This window comes from Aptenodytes patagonicus, chromosome 1 (genome assembly GCF_965638725.1).
Source record: "Aptenodytes patagonicus chromosome 1, bAptPat1.pri.cur, whole genome shotgun sequence".
NCBI lineage: Eukaryota > Metazoa > Chordata > Aves > Sphenisciformes > Spheniscidae > Aptenodytes > Aptenodytes patagonicus.
The window spans coordinates 76112671-76126396 of NC_134949.1; the positions used below are offsets into that span (position 1 = coordinate 76112671).

Below are 13726 nucleotides of genomic sequence, written 5' to 3' on the forward strand. Positions count from 1 at the left end.
CAGAAAATACTATCCCACAGACTGTCATAACCTGGATAATGTTTAACCAAAGACCAAATAAAATAATTGCTGAAGAACCAGGAATGCCAGTTCTACCTTTGGAAAGAAACTACTCACATGCCCAATATTGTCCAGGAAATTCTGAATGGATTTGGGGATTGGCACCTTTGGAGCTGGTAGGCATGGTTCATCATGACAGGTAGCAGTAGGAAAGCGGAGGAGATGGGGTTAGGAGCGATGAGATCTTGGTGGGACACTAGCCGATTCATTTTAACTCTATCGTTAGCACTGAGCTATTTGAGCTGAGTCATGGGGAAGGAACAGTGTTTTAGTGTAGCAGGCTGTAAGAGAGGCGGAGTGCATCATGAGCATAGAGTATGATCACCAGAGAGAGCAGAAATACCACTGAATTAACAATGAGAGTGGGGACAAAAGTAGGATGAGGATAATGGCAGGAAGAATTTTTTAAATCATGGCTGGCATGGCAAAAAACTGGCTGCTTTATGGCACTGGTATGAGGGAGGGATATGGGTATGGATCTAACGCTGAGATTTGGCTTTGCACGTAAATGCTGGCGAGCCCATGGTTATGACAGAAAGTTCTTGGCAGCTGCCTAAGGGTGGCCTTAGATCCCCTTTGTGCCGCTGTTGCAGCAGTGTAAGACTCTGCCAGCAACTGAGAATCAGTCCCAGTGCTTCAACTTCACTCTGAAAACATTCCTGGTAATCCTGCTTCAATAGCAGAGATCTGGAAGCACCAAGATGTCGGTATCATCTTTGGCTTCTTTGTATTTAGTCTGTATTTGCAAACAGATCATTAGTGTACATTAGCTATATGCTGAAGTCTGGCATAGCAGAGGAAAAAATGCTGTAGTCACCAAGTTATTACCTGTCTCTCTCCTGCCCCACAATAACACTGATGAAACTTTGAATGCAGTTGGATCATTACCTGTGTCCCCTGACACAGGTTTTTGTATCATTTCTCTTTGGAGCTGAGGGGGCTGATGTTTGGACCTGGATGAGAGCAAACTGTTTTTACCAACATTGTGTTTACAGTAGACGTCCATAAGCTTATTCTCTCCCCTCGTATAAACATTGCCAACTCCCTTGCACAACTGCGATGAAGGTTGAAATAATGGGTGGAGCCTTTTGGATGCCAGGCTCTGTTATCAAATCTGCCAGATCTATGATTGCAGCCTGCTTCTCCACAAGCAGCAGTTCTGCAGAGTGTTTAGCTTATCTGCAAACATACCCATTTCCGTAACTTCCCGACTCAAAAACTGGACACAGAATGAGCGGGTTTCTGAACAACAAAGAAAATACTTCACACTACCCCCTAGAATAACTGTCTTAAGGATAAAGCAAGCAACTAAATCCTCTAAATTGACAACAAATGTTATTGCTGAATCTCAGTGAAAATTATTTACTGTATGCCTATTGCATCAGTATTAGGTAAGTGGAAAAGAAGTGGGGCTGGGTGATGTATTCATAATAAAGTTCTTATTTGGCAAATTCAGCAAATCTCCCACAAATAAATGACAAAACCTTTCTCTGGATGTGTTTGTGTATAGGATGTTTTCACTGTCTAAGTTAAGTTTCTAAACCTTTATTCAGGCATGTAAAGTATCTCAATTTTTAAAGGTGCTTGGCAATCAACTGTTCCTAATAAGATCAGTTTTTCTTTTTTATATGAGCACCTAAACACAGACTTAGGAACTTATGTCTAGGAAATTGCTTTACAATTTTCAGCCTTAAATAGTCAGTCCTGACTAGAGATGAGTTTCTCTAAGCTACTGGGTATTGTTAGACAACTAATTATCAACTATTATCTACTACAATTAATACCTTTACAATTGATTAAATCCTTTTGATTACAAATGGGAATAAAAACCAAGGAGGAGATACCATTGAGCTGATAATACATTATTCCTCATATATTTCTATGCTAAGAACCTCACATTTTCCACAGAGGAAGAGAAATGAATTATCTAAATATGCACAGAAGGAAACAGAAATGAAATGCCCATCGAATCTTTTCAATATGTTTGCAAATAGTAAATTTTCTTAATCTTTAGTTGCAGTCTTTGAAAGATTAGAAAATGCAGTATTTCCAAACAGTGCTTCCAATTTTGATTTTTTTCTGTGTTTGTGTGGTTAAAGAAGATGCCTTTCAGTACTGATTAGTAGATGCTGAGAACAAGAGATTCCCTTAATCAGTCACATCTTCAGACTGTAGGTACATAGTTCCATAGTTCTCCTTCAAAAAACAAGGATGAGAATACTGAGCCCTACGTTACTATGTCAGGGTTGTTTGTGTTGGGGTATGACTGGCTTATTACGTATTTGATGCTGTTGCACTTAGTCTTGAACTGTTCTAACATCAATAAGAGATCCACTGTGCTGTCAGGCCAAAGACCATTACAAATTTATCCAACCTTTATTCGCAAACAGGTAGATGAACAGCCAGAAGGCTGACCCCTGTCCTTGTTTTCATTTTGTGATGCAGATAACCAACTATTTGAACTGGGTGGTGAGGAATCTGGCTGATCTGGAGGTGCAGATGGGTGCAGTAAAAAAAGTGCACAGCTTCCTGAACATGGAGTCGGAGAACTATGATGGCTACTTGGGTATTGCACTCTAATCTTTTTGGTTTTTAATGTGGTAATGTGAAAGCATGGTAGACTTGTTCATGTAAAATGTATACGCCTTTTTGGCCAAAATCTGTTTTTATTGACATGCAGGAACTCCCGCTGGTCTGAGTGACAAGGATAGCCAAAAGCAGCTATGAAATACGTAGCCCATGGTAGTCAACATTAAAAAAACCCTACCAAATGCCAGGGAGACAGAGCATGGCCCTGTGGTACAATCAGAAAGTACCAGGGCACAGTTATAGATGGGATGAACAAAACATCCATGTACCTATTCAAAAAACAAAAATATGGATAAAAATTAGAAATGCACCATCAGTCACATGCTTCAGAATCTCTGCTCTTTGCAGCAAAGGGGACTACAGGAGAAGGGCATGTTAGCAATTGAACCTCAGCAACTGTTCCCCAAACTGCACGTTGCTGTTCATACTCCACATGTTTAAAATTGACTTTGGTATTTTAGAAGTGCTTGAAGTGCAAGGCCAAAAAAGCTCGCAGGTCAGCAAGCTTCCCTGGGAAGTCAAGCCCCTTAGTCTGGAGACAAAACCTGCCTGCCTATTTGCAAATCAGGATGAAATATGAGCTGTAGTAATGTCAACAGCTCATGTGGTAGGGCAGTAACAACATCCTTCATTGCACTGCCCTTCCTGTGCCGGTTACTGACCGAAGAACATGTTAACACTGCGCTGACACTACATTCTTCTCTGCTCATTTGGCTTCTCCCCGTTTCATTGCCAAGGGCCACTTTAGCATTTGCCCTCTTGTCTTATATGTCGAGATCTGGAAGCTAAGTGCTAACGTGCCCACCAGACAGTTCCCAGCTCCCCCTTGGCAGGAAAGTGGGACTCCATTTCTCGAGTGGCTTCAGGAAGGTCCCCAGGCAGGAGAGAGGGGGAAAGGGGAATGTCATAAAGGGTGACCCTCTGATAGCATTCGTTTTGGTTTGGTTTTCTGTACCTATTTCAGATCCCTCTCAAGTCCCCAAAGACTGGCCCCAGGAGGGTGAAATCAAGATTGAAAATTTGTGCGTTCGATATGAAAACAACCTGAAGCCTGTTCTTAAGCATGTTAAGGCGTATATCAAACCAGGACAAAAGGTACCATGTCAAGCAATTGCCTATCGTCCTCATTCTGGAGCAGATCCTTCCTCACTGTGTTTCCTTTTCTAACGTGGCAGAAGAGCAAGAATAACAACAATTTGCAGTGACAGCTATATACATTGATGGTCCTCTCTGAGGTCCCTGGGCCAAGAAACTTACACTGATGACATCTTATTCTTGGCTGGGATCAGTTTTCCTTCTGAGAGTCCCACTTCTTTCCAAGTCCGTCTCCCTCGCATAGAGTGAGCCTAGGTGGCCAGATGAGATTAGATGAACACCAGACTGGAACTGAGTAAAAATGCAAGAATATCTCACATTTCAGCATATAGTGTCATTGGAGTCCAGGTCAAAATGCTGAAGTTTAAAAAATGTTCCTGGGACAAGCCCTCACAATGCTGAGAGGCAGAAAAGAGGAGTGTGCTTGCCATGCCCTTTTGTTTTTTCCCTGGTGTCTGCCACGGGCCACTGGGAAGGACCTTTCTTCTCACCAGTAGGGCAGTCCAGTCCAGCTTTCCCAGAAGGACTGCAAGCCTGACTTACAGCTTAAAGCTTACTCTATAAGTAAGTAACATCTTGCTTTCTTTTGCAGGTTGGGATCTGTGGTCGTACTGGCAGCGGCAAGTCATCCCTGTCTTTGGCGTTCTTCAGAATGGTGGACATATTTGATGGTTAGTTTTCACTGGAGCATGTTGTCACTCCTGACTTGCTCCCCCCTTATTTCTTCGGAAGAAGCAAGGAGACTTTTTGATAATTTATATCCTGGCTCTCTGGCCTAGAAGATACTTGATTAGAATGGGGCTTGTTATGCCTGATCCTTCAAAGTACAAAGTGTCCTATTGTGAGTAGCGCTTGGTTCTTCCAGGAAATGTTACGCACAGATCATACTTCTAATTTTTTTTAATTTTTTTTGCATATGCTCTGACAAAACAATATGCCATTTTTGAGATAGGAGGAAAAAATATGCAACTCTCTGGAGCCTCTAAATTTCTCCCTAAAGAATAACTGTATTAACTTGTGATAGCTGTCAAAATATTAGCAGAACAGAAACTAGAACTTAACAAGTCCATTCCCCTGATATTTATTTTTTATTTTATTGTGGTTTCCCACAACTACAGCAGAAACTGACTAAAGGTTTTGGAAACATTTTGCTATGTTTTCACTCCTGCAGCATTTCACTCTCCCAGCTAATTGGAATGAACTAGTATGCAGCAATATGCACCCTGGCATTTATAATACATATACATGTGTACTGTTGCAGGAATATGGAAACCTACTGGAAAATCATCTTTTTGTTTTAAAGATTTACGTGTTTCTAATTTAGCCATTGCACGTGGAACGTTTGCTAGGGAAGCCCCAGTAGAATGTGGGAGGATAAGTAAATCTGATGCAGCTAATACTTGCTTTTGTTGTGGTTCTGTGCCTATATGTATCTATGGTAATAGGTTTCTGATTCATGACCAGGGTTCCTGGATATATAAATAGTGCAATCAAATAATAGTTATATTTATGGCCAACTTTAAGTTTCCTTCTACTTTAATCTTCTTTCTGTATCTTTTCTTTGTTCCTTCTGTATCCCTGATTTTTCCCAATGGGAATGCCTAAGTCTTTTCTAATCAAGCTCTGTTTATCCTCCATGCGTGTCCCTCTCTCTCCCTCAGCTAGACCCGTACTGGGCCTCTATGCTGGTCCACTTCTGGGTGGAGTCTTGGCTCTAATAAAAGTTACATAACAAGATTTCGAGTAACTTTACTGGAGCCAGATTTCATTCATGTTGTCCATCTTGGTTCCTAATGGCTCTGTTATTTCTTTGAATTTGTATGTGTTCCATGTTATCACCTGCTCTCACTTCTTTCTTTGTTCTTTAGTGTTTCCCTTTTCTTGCCCTCTGTTCAAACCACCTCTCATTTCTCTTCTGTCTTGCTTGGCCACCCCTCATTACTTTCCTGGTTTCCCAACTCCTCTCTAATTTACTTTTTCCCTTAGGTCTCCTCATCTGCTCTTCTCTTTTCCTTGAACACCCTGGCTTCTATCAAAAATGCATTCCCCTATTCCCAAAGCATGCCATATTAATTTTTCTTTTGTTAGTCCACCTCATCTTCTGCTAACCTCCTCTCATGTCCTCATTTGTGACGAAAAGGAGTTGCTTAAGTTTATGCAACCACCGATGTCTCATGCTGAAGTCTTATGACCTGATTCAGACTTTCTGAAAGTCTGAAAACAATTGGACTTTGCACCCTACAGATGAAATCTTGGTTCTTCTGAACTTCTAATAAACGCATAAGACTAATGGTAGTCCAGCTAGGTGGAGATGAAGTCTTTCATTGGAATAGGGCCACATAGAGTAACCTACAAAATGCAGTATCATGACAACTGGGAATGACAGAAGAGACATACGTGCACAGCTTTGAATATCCATGTATTTGCCAGTTCACGGTTAGGTTCTCACTGTTGGGAGAGAGAATTGATGAACTTAATGTTAGGTACTTCCCAGGGCTGACTGCAGCTGCCCCGTGAAGTAATCCACAGGGAAACTGCAGAAGTGAGCCTGATGAAAATACCCCTTACCGTATCCTCATTCAGTTTGCCCTGGCCCATCCCTTCCCCATAACACGGGGGAAGTTTCTGTGTCCAGGGAAAATCAGTGGGGTCAGTAGTTCCTGACTTTTGTTTGAGGATTCAAAGGAAGAGATTCCTTCTGCCCTTCTCACCCGCTTCTACTTACAGAGCAGCCAACCAGTTTCTCTTGTATGTTTCCCCCATCTCCCTCGCCTGAATATCAGCAGTTGCCACACCCAGCACATCATAAATCAGATTTTCAGATGAGATCCATATGCTCATTGACCTGAAGCAGTGACTAGAAATGGAAAAATCCTCTTACTTTACCAAGTATCCCAGCTGTTGCAGTAACTTCTTGTTGGGGAATGAACTACTGGGTTAAGGAGTGATTAATGTGACTGCTTCCAGTAATCTTATGCTAACAGAACAGTATGTGGCTAATTCACAACCAAATACTCAGATGAAACTGAGCTGTAGGAACCAGCATGAATGGTATTAAAATGCCTTGGAGTAGGACATCCTTTTTGTTTTTCTGATCTGCCTCTTGTTAAAAAGTTAATGCTACCCCATTCCTTCTAGAGTTCGAAGGATAGTTTTGGCTCCTGATGTATGGATTGCAGATACATACATATATTATGCAAAAGAAATTGTGCACAATCTCAAAATAAATATCTTCTGCAACTGTTAAAGTCAAGGGGAACAGAGAAAGGCACAGGACGTGGCTAATTACCTAAGTTGCTCTTGTTCTTGCTCTGTTTGGCTGTAAAGCTCAGGTTGCCCCATAATAAACTATCCTTCTGGTACCGTCATTAATCACATAGCATGGAAGCCACGTATTCCTTTAAGGGAAGCTGGGGGAAAAACAACAAAGAGAGCAAGGCAACAGTGTCACTAATAAGCTGGGTTCCCTCTGGCTTGCGTTACTACATACATTCACCTTCCCCATGTTTATATAACGGTGCTGAGAGATTGCAGAGGCACCTTGCCTCATCATCTGGAGTCCAGCCCGAAATAGCTGTTTTCTCTTTCTGTCTGCTACCTGCAGATCACATGCTTTGTGCAATTCCCTCACATGTCTTCTGCATGTTGTTTTAAACAGGGAGGATAGTGATTGATGGAATAGACATCAGCAAATTGCCTCTTCATACTCTCCGTTCCCGACTCTCCATTATTCTCCAGGATCCAATATTGTTCAGTGGCTCCATCCGGTAGGTGTATGCCATCAGGGCGTGACAAGCAGCATTGCATGGCATGTTTGTGATGGGCGCTGTGGAACAGGAAAGGATGTAAAAGGGAAGGAACCTTCCTCGCCCAGTCCAATCTGTCTACACAGTCTGTCCAAGGGAAGTCAAGCAACATACACAATGCCAAAATGTTCCTTTGCAGAAGACCTGGATGAACTGTAATGGCAGTAACAAGACTCCTGTTATGGTTTTCTTTGCAGCTTTAATTTGGATCCAGAATGCAAGTGCACTGATGATAGACTCTGGGAAGCTTTGGAGATTGCTCAGTTGAAGAACATGGTCAAGTCATTGCCAGGAGGCCTTGGTATGTCTGAACCAAGTCTCTGGGAACACAGGCCAATAATGAAATTATGCATGCATGAGCATGCACACATATAAACAGATACATGGGATCTTACACTCTGAACCATCATGTAGGAGTTGACAGGCACCTAATGGATATTCTGTCTCTATGCTAGAGAGAATATTCTTACTAAAAGGCTGAAGAGTAGTCTGGTTTTCCCCTCATTGCAGAAAAATCCTGCAGCACCTCAGCATCACAGTGGGGTGATTAGTCAGCAAAGACTTAAAAAAGAGGAGTTTTACCTCTGCTTCTTCAGCAAAATCTGGCTCTGCCAGCAGAGCTGTAGCTCTTGTCTAGAACACTGACCGAGCATTTTCCTTATCATTTCAGATCTGATTCACAAAGGAAACTCACGTATTTCCTTCCATATTAAGTGTATTTCATATTACTAAGATGCTATCCTGCAGCCTACCAGATTTGCTATTTGTGCCAACTATTTGCTTAATGATATATTGCTCCTTTCCCAAGAAGCTGTGCTCACTTTTCGTGGTATCACTCCATTACAGTGTTCAGTCAAGATTATGCTTATTGGCTTTTACAGGGGTTTTGCTTGACCCTGGAATAGTGCACAACCAGAGCTTTCACGGTGCCCACTCAAAATCACTGGGTCCTGACTGTATGAACATACAGCATTTCAGTGGTGCGACATTCAAAGTAACTGATTTTATTACAGATGCAATGGTAACAGAAGGAGGAGAGAACTTCAGTGTAGGGCAAAGGCAGCTCTTCTGTCTGGCCCGAGCCTTTGTCCGCAAGAGTAGCATTCTCATCATGGATGAAGCCACAGCATCTATTGACATGGCCACAGTGAGTATAGCAACTAGTACCATCGATGCATGGGTCTACTAGGAGAGGAGGCATCATCTTCCCTAAATGTCAGCCATGAGATCTCTTTAGCAGAAAAAACTGACAGCTTTTTTTGCCTTTCTCTTGTGTTTGGTTTCAGCTGTTGCTGTTGATGTGTTTTGGGGATTGATGCCTATGGTGAGGGGAAAAAAGACAAAATGAAATGTTTTGGAAAATCCCCTGTGTGGCATTTCATTACTGAGAATCTGGTGCACAGATCAGAGAGAGTATGGAATATGATCCTCTCTCTTACGTGCTTGAAGACACATGAATTAAAATGTAAAAGGATGAAGTAACTGAAGTAAGCCTTTTCCTTTGACAGGAAAACATTTTGCAGAAGGTTGTGATGACTGCCTTTGCAGACCGCACAGTTGTAACAATAGCGGTAAGTATTGATGTCAGCAAATGCTCTCTTTCCTCATTCCTCAGGCAGTCAGTCTTGCCTTTCACCAGTTAAACATCACTATACAAAACTAAAAAATCAAACTAAAACACAAGGTCAGAATATTCCCAGATACTAGAACAAGTCAAGACACATACGATCAACCTGAAATTTTGCAGTAAATGCTGTCTTGCAAGTGGGCCAAACTAAAACAGATCTGAAGAAGGACTACAGGGAACTTCAGCATCTACTGTCTCCAAGAAAATTTGAAGTAATTTTCATTAAAAACTTGAAACCGAACCCATGGGTTAAACCATTATTGAAAGTTGCACCAAAATCTAGATTTGAATTTTGCCTCTGAAGTCTATGCATGTGTAGTGTCTACAATCATGGCACGAATTTATAAAAGGAGCTGAGATTTCAAAAGCTTGTTGGTGTGGTCCCTCAAGTTGGGTTATCTTTTCTTTCAGAATAAAAAGTTGGTTTTATGATAAAGGTTTTAAAACTTGGAATCAATGGGAATTCTCAAAAATTAATATCTGTTCAACTAAGGGTTTATGATATTTTTTCCTGTTATCCTGACATTTCTAGTGCCCAAAAGTTCCATATATCTGTGCAGGTATTCATGTGTATGTGCATACATATATATGCATATGCACGTACACACATACACAGTGTTCCACCTTGTGACGGCAGGCTTACTCAACAAACAGATGTGTTATCCATGAGATAAATACATGTTTCAACAGCTGTTTCATTTGCTTTGTCTGGAATCCAGTCCTGCGGTTAGAGGTTAGGGTTATGCTTCCTGGACTCTGGTTTCAAGTCTGTCAGTGACTAGTTTGTGTCAAGCAAACCACTTAACCTAGCCCATTTACAATAGGCTCTAAGGTTATTGGATGTGTAAATGCTGAAGATGCTAGCAGTAAGCATATTCTCCTTCAGTTACATGCCATTCAAATTTTCAGTATTGTCCTTCTGACTGAAATCTCACTTTTCTTTCGCTTTTCCTTTCCGAAGTCAGTGTCTCAAGCAAAAGGAACACATTAATATTTAGCTTTCCTCGCAGAGTTGGCTTCACTTCCTTCCTCTCTTCATTCACGGCTGATCCTTCCTTCACCCACCTGTTTTTCTTTTCTTTTTTCCAGCATCGCGTATCTCACATCTTGGACGCCAATATTGTCCTAGTCCTTTCTGAGGGCTTTCTAGTTGAATGTGACACTGCCTCAAACTTACTCCTTAAAGAGGACGGCCTGTTCACCACTTTGGTGAAGACTCACAAGTAGACTCTCTCAGTCCACACTGTTCACGAGACTTCTGGCTCTTTGGTAGTTATTTTTACCTCTTTAGTTTCCTTTCACTCTGCTTCCTTTCTACTGCACAACTTCTGAGACGACAGTGCAAGAAGGCGTTTATTGTGTGGTTCCTGGGTTTGTTTAATTTCATGACTATTTATGCTAATCATATTTAACTAAAGCTTAGACTGGCAGCTAACATTGAATCTATAATGTTAGAGGAATCCAATCCATAAAGTAATCCCTGACCTTCAGCCTTTACAGTGAAATATCATACTTTTAGAGTTCACCCTGTCTACACCTGACTGGCTGTATTCATACGGCATTGAAATCAAACTCAGCCTGGTTTCATTCCTGTTGCCTATGGGGCTAAACTATTGCCTGCAGCACCCACAAATTTAATCTTAGAGGGAGCTAATTGATTTACAGGAGACAGCCCAGGAGTGCCCTAAGATAGATGCAGAGCAGACAGTCAGGGTACAGAGACCAAGGAGCGGAGCAGGACGCTAAGCCACCCGACAGTGCTGGCATACCCAGGTTGTTTCTCGCCCGTATTTCCTAAAGGGAAAGATGTATTTCAGTGGTGCCGTAGGATTTATTCCAACAGCTGTGCTGTCCGTAATGGCAATTAGCAGACCAAAAGTGAAGTGCATGCTTAAGTATTTTCAGGCTCGGTGCCAGAGGCTGTAAAGTAATTTGAGATCTCTTCAGATTAAAGATATAGTCCAAGGACCTACTCCAAATACCACTGTAAACAAGGCTAGCCCTTCACCAACTTGGTATGCCTTGCAGTAGGCCCATTAATGAACTGCAGTGAGAATTATCATAATGAAAACTTCTGTATGCTTTTTTTTACGGCAGCATCGGGTTCACACCATCCTAACGGCAGACCTGGTCATCGTCATGAAGCGAGGGAACATTTTAGAATATGATACGCCTGAGAACCTGCTTTCTCAAGAAGATGGCATCTTTGCTTCATTTGTCCGGGCTGACATGTGAAGAATCGCATGATGCATTTTAATAGCTTATTTTTAAACAAATGAAATGCAAATATTTTCTATTCAATGTAACACCACTTTTATTTTTTTTTAGAGCGTCTTTCTTCACACTTCCATCTTCCAAAATAATAAAACCTATTGCAATACATGTATGCCTCAAAGCAATAAAAATGTTACTTCATTCAAAAGCTATTAAACTTCACACACACACACATACACACACAGAGGTAGAAGGTTTTATTTCCTGGGAATTTGGCATTTTCCTTAAGTCTTTTTAGTGACTTTATTTTCTTTTATAGATAGCAAAAGAATGCACTGCTCTTTTAAACTGCATATGCTATGCTGGAACCGGCAGCCAAATAGTGCAGTTTGTCAAGGAAATGGGAGATACCCAGAAGCATTGTGTCTCCAGAGGGGAAAAATAAAAAAAAAAAAAAAAAAAAAATCCAAACCCATAACACTTGGGGCAATCTGCTGCATTCCAAAGGCATAAACTTTGCTCTTCAAGTTGTAGTGGAGGAGCAGTGAATGAAGGAAAGGAATTTCATCAGAAGTAAGGAAATTCTTCCTGCCCTTCACTTTAGTTCGCACACGATAGTTGGCACACTGCTATTTTTCAGTGCAATGATGGCTTATCCCTACAGCCAGTTCCTAAACCATATTTGTTCTGCAGACTTTCTTCAATCAAAGATGCAAATCATCCTATAATTATGCATGCTTTGATAGGCTTATAGAAGAATTTTGTACAGTATCTTAAGACTTTGTATTAAAAATAATCTGAATTTATAAAGTTGATATTAGCCAATCTTTTAAACATGTCCACCAAAATATTCTACTTAAAATGGCATGTAATTAGCCAACCATTAATTGTTTTGTATGTCTTTAGTCCTTCACATTATTTATCCTGGTAAAACCTTTCTTTTCCTTTACACATTTCTGGCGTATCTCTAAATCAGATCTAGTCCAAGAAATTATGATTTTCAAATTATTTCTGTATCTTCAAGAATTTAGGTGAATTTAGAAACATATTTACAACATACGGCTTTGAAAAGGTTGCCTGCACTTGACTAATGCATATGGCTAGATTCTGAACCATGACAACTGCACAATTGGCACTAAACCTCCAGAAGGAGTTTCACAGATGCTTTCAAAGACAGAGCTTGAGACATCAGCTTCACCAGTAGTATTCAATGTGATTCTTACTCATCTGTTGTTGTAAGATTTGGGAAGAACACGAGGTGCACTTAAGCCTATTTCTAGTGCAATGAAAAGAACATAAGGCATAGTACTTGGCAAAAAAAAAAAAAAAGAATTTTTGAGAAGTTGTAGGACTTAAAATTAGATTACATTTAGTCTAGTGTGTAAAAATGATACAGTGGTTTATCTTTTTTTTCCCCATCTTAACTATTGGAAATAAAAGCTGTGTGACACAACTAAACAAAAAAACTCAGTCTTGAACATTTTTTGAGGGGAAGTACTTCTATGATTTCCCTGTCTACTGCTGTGAAAAGTTTTTGCTCTTTTCTGGATTAATTCCCTGTGTTGAACTTTGTCATACAAAGAAAATAAAAAAATAAAGCAGATGTTTACAGTGGAAGCACATGTTGTTACACAGATTTCAGAGCCAAAAGGCCAAAATCATTCTTGATTTAATTTCATTGTTTTCAGTGAAAAGCTAATTGGATTCATTGCTGTCAGACTCAGTCAGTATGAAGATGAAGTACACATAACTTTGTTTATCTGTGTGTCTTTAATGACGATGCAATCCTGATTTATTTTAAGTGGTGCCAACTAGTTCAGCAACATCCCGGTTCCCACTACATTAAATGGCTGCCGTGGCCCTGGGATTGTGTCAGGTATCTTGTAGTACTTAAGAGGGGCCAATAATTAGTACCTCTTTCCTCTTACATTTGTCCCAGAGCCATTACAGGAGTAAGAAGCACCTTCTTTGCTCAGCCATCCCTCCAGAGCTATAGAACTTAACACTGCTGTTGAAACATGTAGAAAAGAAAATATCTCTGGGGTTGAGAAAAACCTGAGAAAAATGTTTCATTCATTTTGATGGAGGCATGCAGGAATATCGGCCCTAGTGTTACATCAAAATTGCTTGGTCAAAGTGCTCGATGATGGTTGTAGCGTATCACACAGCTGCCTAGCAGGTTTTAAAGCACAGTTTGATTCCTGAAGCAATTAATCCTATTCAACATACGCAAATCCCAAGAGAGACAGCAAACATACACCAACTGCCATAGACGTACCAGACCTCCTCGCATTATAGCCACTGTGCGTATGACGTTATATGCTCACCAAGGGCT

General features: G+C 40.8%; 1 protein-coding gene across 10 annotated transcripts in view; it reads left to right on the plus strand.

Annotated features, from left to right (window-relative positions):
• ABCC9 (ATP binding cassette subfamily C member 9) overlaps positions 1-13000 on the plus strand; it is a 77113-nt gene extending 64113 nt beyond the window's left edge. For 7 of the 10 annotated variants that reach the window (XM_076343220.1, XM_076343203.1, XM_076343249.1 and 4 more), the window contains 9 exons: positions 2506-2626; positions 3614-3744; positions 4337-4415; positions 7403-7511; positions 7748-7851; positions 8564-8697; positions 9059-9121; positions 10267-10446; positions 11275-11360. In XM_076343220.1, the coding sequence (XP_076199335.1) occupies positions 2506-2626; positions 3614-3744; positions 4337-4415; positions 7403-7511; positions 7748-7851; positions 8564-8697; positions 9059-9121; positions 10267-10404 (879 nt within the window). In that variant the 3' untranslated portion in view covers positions 10405-10446; positions 11275-11360. Of the gene's footprint in view, positions 1-2505; positions 2627-3613; positions 3745-4336; positions 4416-7402; positions 7512-7747; positions 7852-8563; positions 8698-9058; positions 9122-10266; positions 10447-11274 lie in introns of all 10 variants that reach the window. The other 3 variants (XM_076343213.1, XM_076343271.1, XM_076343282.1) reach the window with 1 other exon arrangement.
• Positions 13001-13726: the final 726 nt, after the last annotated feature.